Source organism: Mauremys mutica, chromosome 2, assembly GCF_020497125.1.
Source record: "Mauremys mutica isolate MM-2020 ecotype Southern chromosome 2, ASM2049712v1, whole genome shotgun sequence".
Classification (NCBI taxonomy): Eukaryota; Metazoa; Chordata; order Testudines; family Geoemydidae; genus Mauremys; species Mauremys mutica.
The window spans coordinates 48405313-48429030 of NC_059073.1; the positions used below are offsets into that span (position 1 = coordinate 48405313).

At 37.3% G+C, this 23718-nt stretch overlaps 1 protein-coding gene across 1 annotated transcript; it reads left to right on the plus strand.

The window, feature by feature from the left end:
* Positions 1 to 248: 248 nt before the first annotated feature.
* Positions 249 to 23350, plus strand: CALB1 (calbindin 1). The gene is made up of 11 exons (XM_045003057.1): positions 249 to 435; positions 948 to 1024; positions 5675 to 5749; positions 12500 to 12583; positions 12675 to 12731; positions 15243 to 15320; positions 19493 to 19548; positions 19643 to 19682; positions 19766 to 19819; positions 19991 to 20062; positions 20406 to 23350. Exons 1-11 carry the CDS (start codon positions 354 to 356, stop codon positions 20517 to 20519), a joined length of 789 nt encoding a protein of 262 aa, XP_044858992.1. The 5' UTR covers positions 249 to 353; the 3' UTR covers positions 20520 to 23350.
* Positions 23351 to 23718: the final 368 nt, after the last annotated feature.

Below are 23718 nucleotides of genomic sequence, written 5' to 3' on the forward strand. Positions count from 1 at the left end.
GCTGGCCCGGGTTGCCTGTGGTGGCTTTTAGCCGACGTCGGCCCCAGACGCCGGGTGAGGCAGGGAGAAGGGAGGCAGCGGGGGCCCCCGCCCACCTGGCAGCGAGCAAGCCCTGGCGGGGCAGCCTCGCCCCCCGAGAGGAGGAGAGAGGCGGGGAGCGGGGAGGCGGGAGGCGGGAAGGAGGGAGGGGGCGGCCAGCGGGGGGCGTGGCCCAGGCGAGCCAGACGCGATAAATAGACAGCGCGGTGCCGGCGGGAGGGTCAGCACCGCGGACAGCAGCGCCCTGACCCAGCCCCAGCCTCAGCCTCCACCGCCGCCGCTCTCCAGCCCGCTCGCCCTCAGCCACACGCGCCATGGCCGCGGAGACTCACCTGCAAGGAGTCGAGATCTCAGCCGCCCAGTTTTTCGAGATCTGGAATCACTACGACTCTGATGGTGACTATATTTCATTGCACCCCCCTTCCCCCTGCAAGCCCCGAGCCGGGGGGGCTCGGGCTCCCCCCCCATCCCGCACACACCCCGGCAGGCTCCGCTGCAAACTTTCCCCCAGGACAAGTCATAACTTTTCCCAGCCCGGAACTCGAGCCCCTTGCGAAGCAGGCGGCCGGGGTGGGGCTGGGGCTATGCACTAGCGCCCAACCTCCTTAGCCTAGGGCTTGTGCGCCTTTAGCAGGGCAACTTTCAGGTTCTCGTAAGTGGATTCAAATTTCAATGCCTCCAGACGCAGCTAGGATGCCGCTGTTTTCTCTTCAGTAACTTTGCATGTAGATGCCTTTGGAGGGGCGAGGGGTGGCAGGAGGCTGAGCCTAATTTAGCAGATTAAACAACCAAAAAGCCACCGATTTTTTAACACAGGGTTTGCAAATGTCATTTCCAGCAGCTGGAAGGGTTGGAAGGGAGCAAACCAAAGGGTTCTGGGACACTAACCATAACTCTTTTTGTTGTAGGCAATGGGTACCTGGATGGGAAAGAGCTGCTGAACTTCATCCAGGAGCTTCAGCAGGCACGAAAGAAGGCAGGATTGGTAGGTTCATGTTTCTTCCTGCTTTATTTCATCTTAAAGAAGAATTTCAAATGTTCAATCACTTAGCTGGTCAGGCAAAGGCAACGTTTAGAAATTGACACAAGTCAGGTAGGATGCTCAGTCACTTCGGGAAATGTGGGGACAAGGGGTACCTGACAAGATACAAGGTAATATTTAGATTCCGCTTGGTACTAATGCAAATGATTATTCTGGCAATATTAAAAAGTAAGAATCCAGAAAAATATGGAACTGACATTATTATATAATAGATTTAAAGCAAGACTTCTCTCTTTGCCTCACTCAATTATCTACCAATATTTTTAAAGAACTAATTTTTCATGAGCTGGACTCATTTTTAACTCCTTCTTTCATGGGAAGTGTGTAGGGTTATCTGCATTTCTGCCCCTTGGTGGTCAATAAACAGATCTGCAGATCATTCTTAACTATTTATTTGCACTTCATTGGTTTTATGAAAGAGGAAAATCAATACTAAACCTTGATAATCAAAATTGGACAAGAGAACAGAGAAATTACCTGGAGAATATTAAAATGTGGACAAATAAAGATGCATATTGGAGTTTAATTTGTAACAATTATACATTCAGCACTTTCCTAAGCAAGAGAGAAAAGTTTTAAAGTAAGATACTATTATTCTTTTAACATTCTGAAAAAATAAAACCAAATGCCTCTAGATAAAGATATTAGTTTAAATACATAGTAACACTTCCTTACTGAATAAATAACCCCTAAAAGAATCAGAAAATAAAATAGACCACTTAACATCACACTAAAATATACAGCATAGTATAATGAAGCCTACTTAAATCCACTGTAAAAGATACTTCTAAAAGCATATAAGATAAAAGTGCACTAACTAGCTGGTGTGGGGGGGGGAAAGGGTTATAAATTCATATAGGGCTACATCAAAATTAAGAAATAAATGTTAGCTTTTGGATAATGAATTATTGTCTTTGTTTGGGTCTTCCTGAAGAACAAATGTGTACCAGTATTTTTATTTGTTTTGTGGAAAATAACATCTTCCTACTAGCTTCATGAGTTAATAAGCAGCTGGAAATCTGTCATCTATAATATTACATGTAAAATTACATGCACACTCTAGATTCCTAATCTTTTTTTTTATAGCTGTCACTGTAGAATTAATATCCAAAAGCATAGGTAAATTTGATTTAAAAGGATACTCAGAGTACTGAAAATTATGTGAGATTGCAGTTGCTAGAGGAAAAGGTTATGCATAATCTTACTTTCTTTCCACAAGGAGAGAGAGGCAAGTAAATTACATTTAAAGAGGGAAGGTGGGGGCGGGGAGAAAAGCCTATTTTAATTCTTTCATTAGAACTAAATATTTTTAACATATTGAGATGGCAGTAACCATAAGTAAACCCAGTTAAAAGATAATGTTCAAGACTATATTTAGAACATATTTATTACTATTAATTGTACTTTTAAAAATAGTCCTAATGTAATGCTCAATGGATGAAAGATGCAGAGGTTTTACAACAGGAAAATGTCATTTTAAACTCATCTTCACATTTCTCAAGAGGCAATTTGTGTCATAATAAGTCGTCTTCTACTTAAAAAATTAGAGTGTTCACAAAGTAATGTATAAGATGCTTGTGAGATTATTGTTGTCTCCCACCCACTTTACCATTTATGCCTTTTTAATAGACTCTGCCTGCACAGTAGGTTATATTTTGAAAGTGCTTAGGTGTTTAATTAACTTTTCCTTTGTCATTGCTCTGGTAACAAGCTTATTTCTGGAATATTCTGCTGAAAAGACCAATCTGCACTAACAACACTGAACTTCAGTACTCTCATTGGATCATCTAGAGATTCTTGATATCTTGATCCCTGAAGTCTTTTCTGGATTATGGATATGTGCCATCAGAGGTTTCAAATCTAAGCTGATTCTTGGATTTGGAGGGTCATTTGCCAAACAATCATCTCACTAGTTCACCTATCTTGCCTCACTGGATAACTAATTCAGTGGCTTTGAATTTTTTGCCCTTTGCCGGAAGGGACACAATGAGAAGATAATGGATGTTATATGTGATTTCTGTGGCTGTGCTGTCCCTTCCCCTCCTCCCCCATAAGCTTCTCTCATCATTTGCATTTCAGATAGTTTCTCTTGCTCTGTATTTTTGGAATATTCAATTATGCATTCTTCATAGCTGGATTATACATCAGTCATGCTACATGCCTTGTAGAATCTCACTGATTTCAGTCTTTGAACAAGATGGCTTAGCATTTCTCAGTGCTCTTCCCAGCTTCTGAACTGTCCTAATTGTTTTGTCGTTACCTAACAGCCATGTGATTTTTTTTTATTAACTAAATGACTATTGTGAAGACCATCCTTTTGCTTTCTATTACTTCCAAAGAACAGTAGCATGCAATTTGATGCATGTTATTTCTGTATCATGTAATACTGTCAGAAGGAGGTTACATTTTTAGTTTTGTGTTTGAGCTATTTTTGGTGACATTTCATATTTTCCACCACCACTCCACCACATTACAGTATGTGAAATACAAAGTTGATCTTTTACAAATGCTAAAATAAATTCTTTTGCAAAAAATAAAATCACAATTTTTAATCCCAAAAATATATGCTCAACCTCTTTTGGCCCACATTATACTTAGTATGTTCTCTCTCTTGTTTCACTTTTGCCAATTGCCAAGAGAGAAAACGTGTGGGGAAGTGGTTACTAAAGGGGTTCCCAGCTCTCTTGCTGTCTCACTGGGTGACTTGGGGGAAGTTTTTCAACATCTGTTTCTTGATTTATCCATATGTAAAATGAGAACAATATTTACCTACTTGACAGAGACAGTGTGACTTGATGTTCATAAGTGCAATGAACACGTGCAATGATGTTACTATTGCACCATTTATCCTATTATTTCAAATCACTTTACAAAAACTAATGTGTACATAACACCTCTCAGTCAGGTAAATATCTCCATTTTAAAAAGGGGGAAATGAGGTACAGAGAGGTCAAGTTACTTGTCTATGGTAACAGAGCAGCAAGTCTGTGGTGGAACCAAGATTAGAACTGGTTGAATACTGGATACAATTATTTGTCACATAATATATCCAACAAATAAGTGAACAATATCTTTTGAATAAAATCAGTTATAGAACTGATAAAATTAAAAAATGTATTAAGTGAATTTTTTTTTTAAGATTGTAAGCGGTGATTGTGCCTCTTTGTATGATTGTACAGTACCTTACATATTGTAGGTCCTATTGGAAACAAAATAATATCAAAATATTTAATCAGGGCTAATTAGAATGCAGATATCTAGACCTTCAGGCCTGGACCTCAATCACTAAGCAAATACTTCTTCACTTTGAAATCCTTCTGTGAAAGGTGACATTGAAGGGCAAAGTATTAATAATCATGTCGTAATTACAACAATTTCAAATTAACTAACCACAGCAGATGACTTTGAAACAAAGAGGATATTGGGCCATGATTTGCTTTGTCATAAACACTTACATGTAATGCATTTTAGCAATTTCTAGTAATACAAATTTTGGGCACAATCTAGTGTATTTGACTCAGGCAAAATTCCCAACAATTCCAGTGGGAGTTTCACCTAAGAAAGGACTGCAAGACTAGACTCTTCATAGCATTATAGTCACTTTCATTTTGATAACTGAGATATTATTTATACTACAGTTCTAAGCCCTGATCCTGCACAAAGGATCCATTAACATAGATCCTTGGACTCATGAAGAGTCCAAAAGAAATCAAATGGGCTCCTCAAAGGTGAAGGAGTCTATACTAGTGGATCTGAGTCAGACTGATCCTTGGTGTGACTCCACTGCCATATCTTAAAGAGAAGCTGTCATTTTGAGACAAGTGTGTCGTGGGAGCAAACATTTATACCAAAAGCACTTTGACATTGACTTTGTGGATTTACCTTGTTATTCAGGACTGTTTTATATGTTTCAATAAGGGATTACTCTCTCCCAACCCAGCCTCTCCTTACCTTTGTTCTGGCAATGAAGTAACAGTCCTGCTTTTATGACATCATAAACAGTGAACAATACAAATGGCTGATGTACAAATTCCATTGTATGACTACATTGTGAGATCTGTTTGGAGACTGGTCAAAAGAGGATAAAATCCCATTCAAATGAAAGTAACATAGAAAAATGTGAAAGGTAAATATTTTGGTGTCCCAATGTGTTCTATAAAAATTTCCCCCACTCTGAAAGACTTAAGCTTGTCTCAGATTTGTTCATTTAAAAATGAAAACTGGAAAAACTGAATAGTAATCAACTGTGAAATTTCATTGCCATTTGATTAAACAAAGGAACAGTAAGACCCACCTTCCAGCAGATTTGTCTTTACATGTGAATGTTCTCATTTTGAAAGGTTAGATATTCAGATCTTTTATTTTAAGGTCAGATTCTGAAACTCATCCTATCAAGTAATATCTTACTGCTTAAGTAGTCACTATCATTGCAACAGGATAATTCAAAGTAAAGCACTACTCAACATAAGACTGTCAGAATCTAGGCTCTAACTAGGTTTTTATATATTATCTGGTAGTTACTCGTTGTTGAAATATTTAGCACATATTTCTACATATCTTACAAATAATAATTCCATTATTATGAATTTATAGGAATTAACACCTGAAATGAAAGCATTTGTGGACCAGTATGGGAAAAGTACTGATGGAAAAATAGGAATAGTCGAGGTAAGCTAGTTTCTTTATTTCAGGCTCAGTCATTTTTATGTGCACAGAATGCTCTTAGTATAGTAATATGAAGGTAACTTGAACATAATGTATAAATATATGCATTGTCTTGTATTTGCTGTAACACAGACTTCTTTTCTCATCTCAGGACCTTTAGTATCTTTTTTTTTTCCACTGAGGCATTAGTGGAAAACAAAATATTTCTTTCTCCTCCTCAGACATTTCATTAGACTCCATTGAACATTACAGGCTTAAGTCAATAGAAATAAAGGAGACCATCATTATAGTTTTCCTGTAATGCAACTAAAGTCTGCATCTTTTCAGGACATTCAAGTTATTAAAAACACTGATGTGCTGGAATACTGTGAACTTTTTTATCCTGAGTTATTCTGGAATTTGATTTTGAACTGGCCCTCAATCCCACAACTCCTGTAGTGGGTGTAAAGTATAATTCAATGTAAATTGGCTAAGAATCTGATTTCCGTCCCTCTCCTTCTTTGTAATCATAGTACATAATGGTTATTATTTCTAATTAATGCATATGGTAAGGACAGAAGGGAAGGCTAAAATCTTGTTGGCATTTTCAGCAATATTTTGACAATCCAGTTAGTGAGAGATTTTGATTACTTGTGAATTCTTTTATTGAACACAGAGAAAGCGGAAAACTTTTGCTTGCAAAAGTTAGAAGTCCCTGGCACCTGCACTGCCCTGGGTTATATGGTACTCATGCTTTTCCACTGTGTAGACAACTTTCTAAGAAAGAGGGACACTCCTGGAACCACTTCCTTTCTCAATCCCCACTACTTGGTTTTCAATGTTTAATTCTACATATCAACAGGAAGGTATCCATGGGCTGGTGTACAGTTTGTGAACCACTGTTTTAGGACCAGATTCATGACTCACTGAAGTCAGTGGGAGTTCTGCCTTTGAATTCAAAGAGATCAAGATTTAACCCTTAGAAAATACAATCATGTTCCCAGTTTGACTATCAGAAAAATATATCTGAACAATTTATAAAGAGCTCCTTGGAAACATGCTATTACTGCAACATTTCTGTTGACTGACTTCGCTACAGCTATTTAGAATTGATATACTGAATGGAATATATAACAACCAATGAGATTTACAATATAAAATATCCTATTACCAGTATATATAAATTATTACCTTGGAGTATATTCTCTTTAGGTGGAATTCCCATATGTAACTTCCACATACTTGCTAAAATATTCATGTCATTTAGTCTAAACGTACATGGATAAGTGAACTGTGACTCAATTTGTTAATTTCTTATTATATTTAATGTTAAACTGACTAAATTTTGACCAAACTTTTGATTCATAATCAGATTGAAAATTCTGCAAGTAGGAAAAGTTAGCGTAGGCATCTTTCTTTTTTTGATAAATACATTATTAGTGTATGAAATTAAACAGGCCAGTTTAAATACTTTTTTTTTAAATAGAAGCATGCCTTTTTTATTTAGAGTACACATGACAGCAGACTGTCACATGAAACGCGCACAGGCACTTCCTGAAGTGGTCTATTAGTTAGACAAGGCAACTGGAGGTTGTATCTCTTGAGTTCTATTTTTGACTGACTCATTATGTGACATTGGTCAAGTCCCATAGGGCCTGATCTTGTAAGGTGCTGAGCACCTACAGCTAGAGTGCTGAGCACCATCAACACTGACTAATGTCAATGGGTTCTGAGTGCATTTAGCAATTAACGGGAGGGCCTCAGCACCCTGGAAGGTTATAAGTAACCTTAATACTACTTAACCTACATCATTGTATCAGTGTGAAGCTGAATTGTTTATAAAGTGCTGTGAGATCTCAGATGAAAGGTGCTGTATGTGCAAAGTGTTATAATAATCTTACAGATGATCAGTTAGACTTTGTTTTCCTGACCCTTTAAATTTTCTAATTTAAAATGTTTCCAAAATGAATTCAGCTCATTTATATGCTGTATTATGAAGTCTCCCCACTCCAAAGTTCATGTAGAGTCCATGAACCATGCTTTTTTTTTTAGTATAAATAAATGCAGCACTCAGTCACCATAACACATCACCTGAAGATTTTTTAAAATATCCTGATTAATAATAATTCCTCAGGGAAGATCTATTAAAGAGGAGTCCTGAATGGTTTAAAGTAATGCATTTTCAGCTCTGCTGACTAGATTAAGTGAAGCCTTAAAGTGCAGATTCTGTCTTTGGTAGTACATGGCTGCAGTGAGTTCTCCAGCTTTTAACCAGTTTCCCCTAGCTACATGTAGAATCTGACATATCTCTTACTCCCCTTTATAAGATACTCCCCACCCCAATATTTGATCTAGTCAGTGCTTTCACTGACATGTAGATCTTAAAGTCCAAGCTTTTTACATCTCAGGACTGCAGTTATTCTGTATCCAAATGATTTAAATGCTTATTCCTATGAGGCAAAGTAACTACTTACCATACTGAAAATGCTTTTCTCCCCCTTCCAGATTAGAATTTTAAGACAAATATATTGAAGCATGTAAATCAGGTATTTTAAGGAAAGGGTTAATATCAGCAAAGGAGATCCATTCAGAGAGTGATTTCTAGAAAAATGTTCATGCTGGTCTGTTTTAAATATTGTAGCTCCTTTTCCAATTATGTAACAATCCCCTTCTTTCTTTAACAAGTTCATAATGAGAAGTAGAGGGGTCAAGCTAGTCTCAGCAGAAGCATCTCTTAATTACTTAGTCAAATCTGCTCCATTTACAAGTAAAAAAGATGGTATGCCTAACTACTAACCCTGCCAACTCAACTAGTAATAAAAATTCTGCAGCTGGAACTTCATTAATGCTGTTGATGCAAGAATCAAAAGAATCTAGCTCCCTTTCTCCCACCATATTGGTCCTACAATGCTAACAGGAGCAAAATAAATAAAATAGGGAAAATTTACTTTGTCAAAAATCTAGGCAAATATGATTTAATACTGAGTTATCAAATGAGACAGTTCACTTATCTATAAAACAGAGAAAGTGGTACCATATATGTTCCTCTCAGGCCTATGTGGAAGTTACACACTTGCATAAAAGAAAGTAAAACTTAAAGTAATATTTTTATTGGCAGTGGTAAAATATTTTGTACCTTAAATGCAGCTTAGTACTGGTAGTTGGTTGTTCTTTGGAAGGTTAGACTAATCCTTTCAGAATTCACTATCAGTTAACTGTAGCTACCAGTAAGTCACAATGGGAATGTTGCAGTGGCAGCATGTTTCTCCTTTAAACTGTACACATTAAATATCTTCTGATTGTGAAACTGGGAACTTGTCTATATGATCCGAAGGGTTAGATCCCAGTCCCACTGAAATCAGTGGAAGGAATTCCTTTTGCTCTCCATGAGCTTAAGATATAAACCTAAAAATAAATTCTCAAACTGGTCCATGGACACCTTCCTGTTCTGCAGAATGAAACAAGTAATGTTACAGTCACTGAACGTTACAAAAGGGACCAGCCCTGTGCCCCATTTACATAGTCATTTTTTACCATAACTACACTAATGGAGGACATTCTTCCTGATGGAAATAAATATTGCTTATGCCAGTTAAGTCCCGACACTAAGGGACAGCTTGTAGCAATTAGCTACTGGGTCAAGTAAGGTGTGGTGTGGAAACTGATCACCCCAAGGGGAGCTTGGGGAGATGTGCCTTAGGAAAGCCCAAATCCCATTTTGAACAAGCCAGGGAGTAGGCTACACTATCCTTTTGGGCTCCTTGCAGGGCCAGCTCCAGCTTCAGCCTTTTTGCCGCCCCAAGTGGCGAAGAAAAGTAAAACAAACAAAAGGCCTGGTGTGCCGCCCCTTTCCATTGGCCGCCCCAAGCACCTGGCTCCTTGTGCTCTCTCATCAACCATGCTTGGCCTGTCATGATCTGGCCCTAAAATAGCTACAGCCTTAAATATAAAAATCTGGAATTTGTTACATACTCATGAAGATTTGCAAAAACTAATGTCTAAATACGCATAGAAGAGCCTAATTTAAGCACGTAGGTGGCCTGATTTTTCAGAATTGCCAACCACCCACCAACTTCCATTGACATATGCAAGATGCAATATTTCAGTGGGAGCTGCTGGGTGTACAGTGCTTCTGAGGCCATTTATTTGAATGTCTGATTGTGGATTTAGGAGCCTAACTTTAGGCCACCATTTCTATAACTCCCATCTTTACAATTAGACAATGACTTAACATCCAGTAGTACTGCAAGGGCTGTGCTGTGCTAAACTAACTTTTCTTGACAGTAACTGGAAGTCCTTGTAGAGGCTGAATATTTTATGGTCTTATACCTAAAGATCTGAAATTACTATGCCTGTTATCCTCTTACAAATACCTATATAATAACCACATGTCCATATCAATGTGCACCACTTCCCATTGTCAAAGTGCAATAATCCCATAGCCCATTGACATCAACCAAGTGAATGGAAGTGGTGTTTTACTTCTGATGTCACAATTCCTCCACTGGGAGAGGTAAAGGAGGAGACCTTTGGGGAAGGGAAGGAAATTCCATGTCTCTGAATTTTTCCCATGTGCTAATAATACTAAAGAAACAGATCACACGCCCATATCTATTACACACATACACACACACGTATGTATGAACACTCGGTTTCTACCTATCAAGGTATGGAATTTTGAACATTTGAGTCAGAAACCTCATTTTACATTGATTAGATTTAGCACTCAGCAATTTAGCAAAATCTCTCAGGATGCACTCTGCTATACTTGATAGTCTATACCAATTGCTCTATTCTTGCAAGTCAAATGAGTGATGTGCATTTTAAATGGTATCAACATTTAACAAATATAACTGATTTTTTTGCAGTGGTAATTTTTGAAATACAGATGCTCTATTTCCATCTCATTGAAACATGTTAAAAGACACCTATGGAGTGAGGGACAGAACTTGCAGGCAGCTATGGTCCCATTGGAATCTAGCAACAAAGCCCCAGTTTTGCAATCCCAATTCATTGCAGTGAATTGGGATTGAAATAGGGGTGGATTTGAGATCTGAAATGCACAGAAAAGAACAGAATTTTGAATTCAGTCTTTACAAGGAGGTGGCACTTGTTACTGCTGTTTTTACAAATGGACAATTTAAGAAGAATTTTGACACAAAAAGGAAGGTGTCTGCCTTCCCTTTCTTCTGTACCTATGTTTTCAAATTTCTTCTCTCTTCCATTTCTTCTCCCTGGTTTTCCTATTTTAATTAGAGCTGATCAACATTTTTTTCAAACAAAAAGGTTTTTTGTTCAAAAACATTTTTTAATCTTTTTTTCAAAAAAAACCCCTAATAATTCTTTTCCTTTGGAAAAAAGTCATTTTTATGTTTTAAATGATAGAAAACATTATCCAAACCATCATCAAGTTTTCATTTTCCAAAACCTGGGTTTCCAGTAAATGAAAATTTTCAATAATTATTTTAATAAAGCTAAAAAATTGTGAAAAATGAAAATGGTCTTTTTCAACTACTTCAAAATGAAAACCACATCACTATTTGTGAAAACAGATTTTCATCAGGTTTTGAGTTTTAAAGGCATATTCCTTGAAGTCAATGGGATGGGTTGAAGGGCTGAGTCTCCCTCACCTTGCTGTTCTGGTTCTTGAATTGGCTTTTCCTCAGCAAGGTCTCATGCTTGGGGCTGACAAATGGCTGTGGTTCCAGGATGGATTTCCATCTATCTTACATATTTTCTTTCCTTGTTCTCTCTTCTCTCCTCCTTTCCTTATTGGTTTCTCTGCTTGCCTTACTGCACCTTTGCCTTTTCCCTTTCACTATCCTTTTCCCTTATTCAGTACCCACATCTCCATACACTTCTCCTTCGCCCTTGCTCTCTGTATCCGCCATGGTTCTCTGCATTCTCATCCCTTTGCTCTCCCATTCACTGTTACACACTTAAGCTTTTACCACACTTCATAACTCTGCATTTTTGAATGTGAAGCACATCTCTCACCCTTTCTCTAGGCCTGCTGGTTCACTCCTTTCTCTCTGATTTTCATTTGTGTCTGCTCTTGAGGAACATATCAAAAGCAGGGAGACAAAGGCCTCTGAGAGGCATGCTCCCCGTTCTAATGTAGAGGAGATACTCCAGCAAATGGCACGTGGCTCCTTGGGTCATCATGGAGAGTACTGATTACCAAGAGAAGAAAGGAGAGCTGATCAGGGTTGTACAGTGGTCACATCAAGAGCAAGATAGGGAAGGCATCTCTGATTTCTATTAATGAAGGGGACAGGTGGGCCTGTTTGTGAATGGGTTAGAGAGCCACTGAGAAAGCAACATCACTCTACATGTTGGAACAATATGTAACAACCTGTAAGGACCTGATTCTGTGGGAATCTGCACAATGAGCAGATGAAAAATTGAAGCCTGAGAACCTGATCCAAAGATGCCTGAAGTCAGTGGGAGTTTCCTAATGGCTTCAATGGCATTAGAGCAGAGTCCAAATTAAATGTAACAACCTGTTCGACAGCTGGGAGTAAGAGCACACAATTAAAATCTTACCTGGAGAGTAAGACAATGTAATGACTGTATTTGTAAAGCTCCCCGACACCCAACAGAGGTTCTTGGTGTGTGCTGCAAGACACATTGTAATACAATAAACAGCCAAATAACAGGAATTGAAAACAATTTTCAACTTGTCACTAGAGCCCAACTAAGGAGGTTCTCTGTTCTCAAAGAAATAGTTGCAGTTTTAAAACAAACTTTAAACTTGCTTCAAATCTGTTACAGCTTGCTCAGATATTACCAACAGAAGAGAACTTCCTATTGTTCTTTAGGTGCCAGCAGCTAAAGTCAAGTGAAGATTTCATGCAGGTACTGTATCCCATTTTTCCTTTTGTAAAGTCATCCAGGTCTAGATTTCAAATAGATACATAAATAAACCTCTTTTAATTACTAATTGCAGACCTGGCGAAAATATGACACTGACCATAGTGGCTTCATTGACACTGAAGAACTTAAGGTAAATTGATGATTATTTCACAATGATTATATAGCTGTGTGTGTGTATTACACAATAGTACTGATCTATATGGCTGTTGAAATGTTGAAATATAAAACACAACTGGCAAGTGGTAGAAACTGATGTTTCTATCACAGACACATTGAAGTGCAATGTTTATTCTGATAAATGTCTCTAAAAATGGCACTTAGTGCAGATCCATGTTTGTCCCCCAGTGATTGCCAAATAACAAGTGCTCAGTTTAGAAGTAAAAAGATGTTTTTAAACCAACCGCCCTGCAAACTTAGCTAGGACTGTGAAAATGAAAGTGGGTTCTTTCTCCCAGCTGCATCACTACCATGACTAAACATTCTGTGGTCCAAGTTAAGCCCTCAGTAGTACCTGTGCAACCCTGTTGTTCCCATACTAAGCCCTGTGCAACACAACTGCAATCCCATTGCCTGCACTCTGTTTGCATAGGTATGACTGATGGGATCTTAGCACATTTGATGCACAAACAGCAGCAGCATCTAGTTTGTTCTATTAGCTGTGTCGGCTCTGCAGTTAACAGGAGTAAAAAGCAGCCCATACTTATTCTTGTCACTAAAGCTGGCAGATACTGTTTGACTCTGAATATACATGGGGAGCAAGACCAAGTGGGAAAGTGTCATTTGTACATAACCATTTTTCTATGTAGAACTCCACTTCAAGTAATGCTCTGGTGCAGATCCTCAGTTGGTTCAAACTATCATAGCTCCACAGGACCTCAGCTGAGCACTTGGCCCTGCGCACACAGTGATTGAGACCAATTGTCTTGTCCATATGCAGAATTCTAGACAAGAACTGCATATACATTAACCAAAGCGTTCAAAAGTCAAATTGTCTGAAATCCTTAGCAGAGGATAAAAGCAAAACTTACCTCATAAATCCATGTAGCCAAATTGTCTTTTTTCTCCATCCTCTTTGAGCTGCTCTGGTAGTACATAAGAGATGAAGAATGTCTGTATCGCCTCTGCTGAGGATTCCCACCTCACAGAAGAGATGTCAGTTGGCATAGCTAGCTCCTATGACCCTGGTATACAACTGGCTACCCCCTCCCATCCATGCTCCCACATGTGTGTGTGTCAGAAGGGAGGTGAGGTCAGGAAAGAGGCACAACTGGTACACACTGTATCTAGCAATCCCCAGTTGTTGGATAGTCCTCAAGCGACTGTTTCCAGAGAGTATAGTTTAGACCAGCCACTAAAGGCTGGGCTAATGAGCAACCAGAAAATCTTAAATGGCTCCCTGATGGCTCCCCATCTCTGCTGTGCTGAGCAAATCTCATCATCTGCATCAGAAAATCTGGATCCTTTTCATCCTTTCAGAACTATATACTGTAGCTTGCTGGTTTTTTTTTTAAGGTAGTGATCAATAAAATACTTCTCTTGGAAAGTATGAAACTATTATGCATTTGCTGTAACTGGCTTTACTCCCCGCATAAAGCACATATGATCTAAAATGTTTACATGAAATCTGTTCACAACATTTCTGCAAGCATTTTAATATATAACACAGGTACAGAGAGACCTGATGAGAAAATATACAGTATGGTGGTGACAATAGGACCCAATAGCTCTCATACTTGTATTTCAAGTTCAGGGACATTAAGCATACATGACTAGGAGAAGAGATGGCTCATGAGGAAAATCCTATCTTAAAATGTGGTCCAAACTGTGAAAAAAGCAATGGCGCTCCAGAACATGAGATAAAGAGGTTAAACCAGCTTGGTGTGTTCTTCACTGAAAATTGACAGGCATGCACAGTTCTCAAGACTTGCAGATGCCTTGCTTAATAAATTAAGATTTTTTAATGTCACTTATCTAGGTCAGTTGTTCAAACTAATCAGTGGGGAAAACAAAACTTCATTCTTTAGAGTAAAAGTAGCTGTTGTTGAAGGTCATGAAGAAACCTCGCCAGTTCCTCTCAAACTAGCAAAATGGGCAAAGTACATTTGCAGTATGTGTGTGTGTGAAGGAGCAAGAAGGTTTCACCTTCACCTGAAGCATCAGGTCACTGCTGTAGGCAGGAAAGTAGACTGGATTAATCATTAATCTTTTCTGTAAAACTATTCCTCTATTTCAAGCAGTGACTAGGAATCCAAGTTTTCCTCTGGGTCTCAAGGTTAATTAATGTAGTTTACTGTTAAAATTAATTAGTACACAGTATAGCTGGATGGCAAACCACTTTTCCAGACTTCTGTGTAGTACAACAAAAGGCATATTATGCACAAAGCTCCGTGGGAATCTTTTTAAAAATAAGGTGATACAGTATATTTGATCTGGTTAAAAGAATTTTTGTTGTCAGATATATTTAACATGGAACCTACTACTTATTTTCATTCCTATTTTACATTTCAGTAGTAAATATGTAAAACTAGAATTTCCCAGACTGCTTCTAGACTGAAATTAGAGTACAATAAGGAAAGTAACTATTCTGTAATCATTTTGGCTCTGGGGCAAATATTCACCTGTGCTTACTTTACTTTCACAGAGTTTTCTGAAAGATTTACTACAGAAAGCAAATAAGCAGATTGATGATTCCAAGCTAACAGAATACACCGAAATAATGGTAAGATTATTCAGATATTTCATCCAAAAAAAGCACAATACTGTGCACATCTGTGGCCACTAACTTCTCATTTAAAGGCTCTCATTGACTTGAATGAGAATCAGTTTGGATCCCTATTGTGCAAAATAAGACATCACTCCTTAGAGATCATAGTCCAAGCCAAGGAGGCATATCAGGTAATTCGGTAGCTATGCCACCTTTGGCTGTGATCTGTAAATTTAGCCATGTTGGGCCTAATATAAGTATAGGAAACCTTCAAGGAACTTTAAGTGTTGTTGACAAACCAACACCACAGCATGTACTAAGGAGAACTTTGCCACCAAAGGTTCTTTCCTTTCAGGTAAGATTAAAAACTGAAGCTCTGAACACTTGTTATTCAAGATCCCATGGCACTTGTCATAAGAATAAGCAGATTAAACTGTGCCTGAGCCAAATTCCAATTTAACTAATTATAGTCTACCTACCAATTCCTTTTTAGTTTACTTCATTTCTTGTCCTGCACTGTTGAGCTGTATTGCTTGCACTGTTAAAGAGGTGCTACATTTCAGCCTAGATTTGGCTGCATCTCGGTGATGAGTGAAGCAATTCTTTGCGTAATCCGCAAAGGCCAATGGCAATGAGATAGTTCTGGATGAAAGGCTCTACACCTCAGCTTTAAGTTACTGCATGGTTTAGCGTAGGGCACAAGGAAAGAAAAGCTGAGTAAGATTGCCCAAAATATAAATTCTGGTATGCATTCATTAAATACTTAAAAATACTAGAGTGATCTTTGTTTTTTAATTCTATGCATAGAACCTGATGATTATCTAAAATGATCTATAGAGTCTATGATACAGGCACATTTGTTTGGCATATATTTATTACTTTTATCTAAGTGTCCCTTGCATATCACTGATGGAATAGTAGCACACACAGTAGCAGTGGGGTTTAATCCATCCTCTCAGAGCAGGGCCCAGAATCTCTGGTAACCATTTACCATACTACTTTGACCTTTATAACCCTAAGGACACATATGCCTGTTCTTAAACTTAGGGAATGGATGCAGAATATATTCTTCTCCCTACTATGCCTCCCTCTGTTCCTCCTCATTTACTTTCCTCACAGCTACTAAAGGAATCTTACCCTACATTTGTGACCTCTCTCCCAATAGATACCAAAATATGCCTCAATCCTCTTTTTCTACGAATGGGCAAGGAACATACCTGCTAGTCTTCAAGTACAGAGTGCTAAATGGATTTGGAGTGGGGTTTTTTGGTCTGTTTTTTTTTGCCAGTTCTACACTTTTTACTGTCGTCCTTGTGCCCTATGCTAGTGTGAGAAGGGGAACCTGATAGCAGGGCAAGCCTCATAGGCAGGTGGGATAGAACAAGCTCTACTTCAGTCCTAGCCAGGCCCATCCTTAAACATAGCCAGACTCTCCCTCCCCTCTAACTCCTGAACACAGGACTCTCTAGTGCCCTCCATGCAACTGTCAGTGAGATTTGTGTGTTCCAGAGAAAGGGAAGAAGAAAATTCCCTGTTTTAAGAATGGCCAAAGTCATGTTATTTTTCTTTTGCTTTGCCAGCAACTTGGTTTCACCCTAAAATATTTTAGGGGTTTAACATTTCAGGCTGAAATGCCTCAAACTGACCCCAACTATGAGAGAGGTTAATTAAGATAAATATCTAGCGATTTAGTTTTCTTATGATAAGCTATATGTCTAGAAATCTCATGACTGATTAGTTGCAGAAAGTGTTACACACTGGAGAAATAAATCTCACATCCTTAACCTTCAGGCACTGCAATTTTTTATGACTCTTTAGCCCAGATTGTGCCCTACATTTGGACCTCAGCAGGTTGAAACAGTTATAAAGAATTAACACTATAAATAAGTGATAAATGTGATATGCCATCTCCTCGAAAATCAGAAGGGAAAAACTAACAAACAGAAAACATAACAGGAGTTAAGAACACTTACCAGTTAGAAAAAGGGAGAGGCATCTAACCACCAGACATAAAATAGCCACATTAGGGCAGCAACTACTTGCCTCTGCCAAATGTAAAGCCCCCTTTCCCTTAAAGGTACACTGGGAAGAAGTTCCTATAAGGGGTAGGGAGGGTTAGAAGGAGCCAGGTGGTCACACTGGAATGTATGCCTGCAGAAACAGTCACTTCTCTATACTATCTCTGTATCACTCATTTGTTTTATTAGGCAAAACTTTGCTTTTTCCTGCAGCATGAATTTTGTATTTAAAGGGGTACAAATAAATTGATATGGGTGTGTGATTCTACCCCCAACCACTGTACAGCTAAGGTTACTGTAATTGAAACTAAAGGGGTGGGGGAGAGAAAGGAGAAACCCTGTTTTCAGTTACACCCCCAACAACTCTTTGTACAGTAAGTTTTCCCTGATGCTTTTTCTCAAACTTTCACATAGCAAGAGGGAGATAACATTTGAAAATAGGAACATACAATTGTACAGTGACTGGGAGAGGAAGTCACAGGCAGCCTAATACCTCAAAGTCCTGCTAACTAAATTTTAAAAGGTCTTAATTTCAAATTAGCCATGTCTCTTAAGAGATTAGAGGCAATACAATTTGCTGACTTTTCACTGTATCTATGATACATTAAATATTACATTTTAGGCAGGAAACCAATTTCTAATACACAACAGGATCCTGGAAAATAGTTTAAAATAGTATATAATATTTTGTAAAATCACATTAACATACATATTTCTATTAAATGAAAACTCAATTTGATGGAAGTTACTTATAGTTCTTATATAAAATTAACTACATGTCAATAGTGGAGACCTTTTGTTATTAATACTTAAGTGTTTATGGGGTTTAAAGCTGGGAATAAGCTAAGCATGAGACGTCAGTCCTGTTTTCATTCTATATGAAAGATTATATTTATTAGCTACTTAATTCACTTGTAATACATCACAAGCTCAAAATTTTCTTGAAGTGCATGGCACGAGGCAGATTCTGATCTCATTTACATGTGCATGTGTGTGTGTAGACTTGGCAACCAATTGAATAAGGATTATAAATGTTGTCTTTTACATCAAGATAGCACATCTAGATGGAATTGAACACCCCAACCTACGTTTTAAGATTTAATTTCAGCTACTATGCTTTATTAGTTTTTAAACTGAATTATTTTTGTCCTTTTATATGCAGATTTATGTATACTATATATTAAATCATGCCTCAAGGCCAAATATACTATTCAGTAGCTTAAAAAAAAAGCTGTACTTTTTAATCTCTTTATTCAATAGACAACGATATGGCACTGAATCTTGATCTGAGCTTAAAATAATGTTTAAACAGGTTCAGTAGAGGATGTTGGATACCAGGGCTATAGCTTATGTGTCATTTGTGAGGGGCCAAATTCTGACCTCAGTGATACAGGTGTAAATCTGGAATATCCCTATTCAAATCAGTTGAGTTACAAACAAGAGCCTTTGTGGGTCTTTTAAATCTTTTGACACTACAGTCCACACATAAAACAATCAGAATTCAGCAGTACAAAATAGAACCACAGTTGTCGTGATTACTGTGTATACTGGTTATTAAGCATAGAGATTAGATGACTATGCATATTGCTACTGGTGCAGCTGTTTGAGTCCCTCCTTTATATTGATCAAGTGAGGTATTTGGTTGTAGGGACTGAAGTGGAAGCAATTTCTTTTATTTGATGTTTTCAAAGATAGAAAGGTGAGAAACCCTTTCCTTAAAGCCCTCTGGCTCTGGACAATGAGTGTTGCATCTTGTGGGAGTGACAATTATAACCTGAGTGACCTGTCATGATTTAAAAATACTTAAGTAGACCTTGCTCAGTTTTTGCAAGATGTAAATTGTGCTTCCATGCACATATCTGATTTGGGAAGTTCACTGTTGAATGGAACTGGATTTAGTGAACATTTCAACACAACTATCAGAGTTGCGCAAACACTTCCTTACCAGGATTTTATAGTAGAATAACTAGTTATCAATTTATATTTTCAATAATTTGTAAACTTGCTTATATTAAATGTTCCACCTAATAAACATGAGTTTATTGAATTAGGTTCCTATATTATATTTAATTAGTACCTTCCCATTGCTTTTAGATTTCTCAAATAAATACTTTATTTCTTTGCTGTGCTGATCAATACTTTAATAATAAATATCGACATTTATTTCAGCTGAAGATGTTTGATTCAAACAATGATGGAAAGCTGGAACTTACTGAAATGGCCAGGTATGTTTTTATACCTATATCATCTAAACTATTGCATGTCAGTTACTATTATGGAAAAAAATAATTGTTTGAACTCTCATTTTTATCTCCAAAGTTTACTACCAGTGCAGGAAAACTTTCTTCTTCAATTTAAGGTATGTAGCTTTACATTCTGAAGTTTTAACATGTAACACTATATTATAGTCTTATAACTCTTGGCTTTCTTTTTGATTTTTAGAGTGTCAAAATGTGTGGGAAAGAGTTCAATAAAGCTTTTAAGCTGTATGATCAAGTAAGTGATCTGAAAAATATTATAAAACTCGCCTTTTATGCACTGATTGAATTCTCTTTGATATCACTTAAATTTTCTGAATTAGGGAAAAATAGATTAGGTATAATACTACAGTAGCCAAAATGAAAAATAAATGCTCAAAAATAAACCATTGATATTAATATTTTTCAGGATGGCAATGGATACATAGATGAAAATGAATTAGATGCATTACTGAAAGATCTGTGTGCAAAGAACAAAAAGGTAATTCTACAGCTTTTCTTAATGATTAGTTTAAATTGGGATTTTAAGGAGGAGTTTAAATCTACCCAATTACTAAATCATAATTCCTGAAGTGCAGGACAATTAGAAATCTTGGCAGAAGTAATGTAATTCCTTAACTAAGTGAGCAACGTTGTTATAAATTGGCTTCAGAAACTATTAATATCAACCATCTAATGTGCATGGATGTGAACTGTATGCAAGCACTTAAACAAATGGTAATGTTGGGTGGGCAGGCACCAGACAGATTCCCCCCTCCCCCCTCACTGGCAACTGTAGTTGGTAACAAAACTGGATTATAAAGTATTATCTGTTCTTTAAATAGGACTTAGACATTAAGAACCTGGAAACATACAAGAAAAACATCATGGCCTTGTCTGATGGAGGAAAGCTTTACCAAAGAGAACTTGCTCTTATTCTTTCTGCTGAGCAGGATTAGAGACCTCCTGTCACTTCAGTTGAACTAGTGATATACTGTATCAACACAATAACTGTGCACTATAAGGGAGTAGCCTGTACTTTCTTTTATATCTGTAAATTTAAACCGCATATAAAATTAGCCATGATGTGTGGCACATTCTTTTCAGTCTGTTTCTATACTGTTTGTAATGTACAGTTTTTGTAATTATAAGATTGATAAAGAGAATGTCTGTTTGGGCCAGTCTGTATATTCAAGAAGAAACTAAGACATTTTTTTGCTTTCATAAAAATGGCTGGAGAAAAATTTAAAATTCTGCTGAGACTGTTTTGTTCATCATATACTTTGACACTTGCAACATTTCTGTTCAATTACACATATTAAGTAAAAGCCCTGAGAGCTCTTTCAGTGCATGACTAAATATGGGTTTTTAAATGCAGAACGTAAAAATGCTGTTTTCAAGTAGGAAAGATGACCAGGGATGTTTGAACTGAAAGATTTACCAAGCTGGTGAGAAATATTTTCAGTAGTCTGAGTAGCTACTTGCAAATCTATACTCCTTGCAATTTTGCAGTAAACGAGGAGAGCGTACGAACTTATAGCATACAGACATAACATCTATAAACAGCAGATATCTGGAACAGCTGCCAGTGCTGCTGTTCACAAACAATGTTATTTTCCATTTAGCTGTTGTTTAATTTCACTAAATTTAAACAAGGTGATAAGCACCTAAGAAATACAAGAGACAGAGCTTCTTGACAAACCTTTACTCTATTTTGGAAACCTGGCTAAACTACAGATAGGATAATTAATACACACATTCGCATAATACAATAAGTGTAACTCATGAAAATTGCTGTGTCAGAGAATATGACAATCCATTTTCTAAACTATTTGCACATATTGCAGGTTAAAATTATTGTAGTAAACTGCTGTTTTTAAATCATATTCGGTGTAACCTATAATTAAATTTAATATACTAAGACTACCCGTGTCTAGTTTGTCTAGTTCCTGGATTTTCTTAGCAAGTAGAAAACAAGGAAATAAATTTGTTTTTAAAAGTGTGCTTCCTGCATCTTACACTAAATTTCTAATGGAGAAAATTATTGGAATTTAAGACTTAAAAAACAATCCATTTCTCAAAGTACTAATTCAACACCAAGTCTAGTCATTTATATATCAGACTCTAAATTAGATTACTCTGCAGGGGAATTCTTTTTTTAAAGCAGAAAGCACACTATGTAATTGCTCCTGTCTTTTTTATAATTGTGCTCTGTAGGCCTGGGTCTAATTTTACTTACAACAGTTTTATGCCAGCATAACTCCACAGACTTCAATGGCGTTGCTCCCAATTTATAGCAGTGTGAGAACAGAATTAGGTCTATGTCTTAATGTCAATCAACCTAAGCTGCCTCTACTTAAAGTATGGTGTTTCAGAAGCAATCCCAGCTCAATAGATTTTATTAGCTGGACACAATGCCTAAAATGCATCCACCGTAACTTATCTGACAAACGGGCAAATCAGTTTAATTAGATACAAGTGGTCTCAAGCAGCAAGTGTATTGGGTACTCTCCGATCTTGAGATAGATGTAATTAGAAGATAGGAGGAGGAGGCAACAGAGTGATTCTTGGTGGGGAAAAAAATAACACACTAAGAAGTTTAAAGTCAGATCAAGACAGGTCAATGACAACCTCACTCCAGGCACAGTGATCTAATTACTCAGCTTCTGGTTCACCTCTTCTCTATGCAATGTAAAGTATAATTGTGTATTTTAAGTGAAGGAACAGTGAATAAATTATCTGCCTACAAGCTTAATATATATGATTAAAGTGAATTGTGGATAGATTTTGTTCATATTGTGCACATGAAGCAATGGATTTTGCCTTATTTTAACACTGAAAAGTAAAGGTGAAAAAATCTTGTACTGTAATAATATCTGTGATTTTAAAGTGACTGTTTGGTACAATAATTAGACTGAAAAATGAGGTAGTTAAATTGTTTTGACAGAAAGTCATCATCTAAACTTGAATCTGGCTTCTAGAACACAAGAAAAGTTGCCTATCAAAGATTTGTTCTAGAGTCTCGCTTCTACCATTCCTATTACAACCAGCTGCCTTGTGGTACTGTACAGAATATATAAAGAAGATCTGAGTCATCTACATGTGCAGTGTTTCCTAAATCATGCATAACAAGCCCATATTTCCACTGAAGTATAGCAATTAAAAAAGACAGGCTAACAACGACATGTCTTATGTTAATACAATGTCAAGTCTAGCAAATATAGTAAGGCGTGATCACTGTAAAAACACTTGTTTTTAAAAACATCTGCACCTCCCTGGAATTGTTCCTCAAAGTCTGGCACATGATTTCAAGAGGTGCTGGAGACAACAGGAGCTGGATGATGGTCAAACCCTAAATTTGCTTATCCTGGGAGATCCTACTGGAAGAATAATAGACAGCTAAAATATTAATTATACCTGGGGCTCCTGTAGACTGTATTCAGATTCTATAAAGAAACCTATATAGAGGTAGTTAGACAGGAAATAAAATATTGTAGTTACTATGTTTAAATTAGTTATTACTCAGTAACTAACAAAATAATCTACTAAAATAACACTATACAATATGCCAGTAAATGTGCTATATAAGATGAGTAGCTATAATATTTTGGAGTTTAAATATATACATTTTACAAAATATGCTGTTGCAATGGAGACCTCACCACAATATCTGCTACTAAATTGACTGAGAAGACCATTGTCTATGTGCATTTTAAAGTGTATAGTTTAGTGAAGCGTAAAACAACAAAGTTCTATTGTACTTTGGAAAAAAAATGTCTTCATTACCTTTAAGTCCGACACTTCAATTATATGTATTATAAATAAATTCCTTACTTATGGAATTGATCTAACTAATTAAAGCTAGGAGGTGCCAAAACACTCCCCAATCTTGGCCTACAACACAACATGATAGTCTATCTCTCAGGAGGGGAGGGATAGCTCAGTGGTTTGAGCATTGGCCTGCTAAACCCAGGGTTGTGAGCTCAGTCCTTGAGAGGGCCACTTAGGGATCTGGGGCAAAATCAGTACTTGGTCCTGCTAGTGAAGGCAGGGGGCTGGACTCAATGACCTTTCAGGGTCCCTTCCAGCTCTATGAGATAGGTGTATCTCCATACATTATTATAATCTCTTAAACAGAAATAGTTAACAATGCACAAT

What these genes read in the sequence shown, in the direction of transcription:
- CALB1 (XM_045003057.1), top strand. Translation starts at nt 354, where the DNA reads ATGGCCGCGGAGACTCACCTGCAAGGAGTCGAGATCTCAGCCGCCCAG. An exon ending in CAAGTGAAGATTTCATGCAG is followed by an intron (nt 12,584 to 12,674) that starts GTACTGTATCCC and finishes TACTAATTGCAG; the next exon opens with ACCTGGCGAAAATATGACAC. An exon ending in TTGACACTGAAGAACTTAAG is followed by an intron (nt 12,732 to 15,242) that starts GTAAATTGATGA and finishes TTACTTTCACAG; the next exon opens with AGTTTTCTGAAAGATTTACT.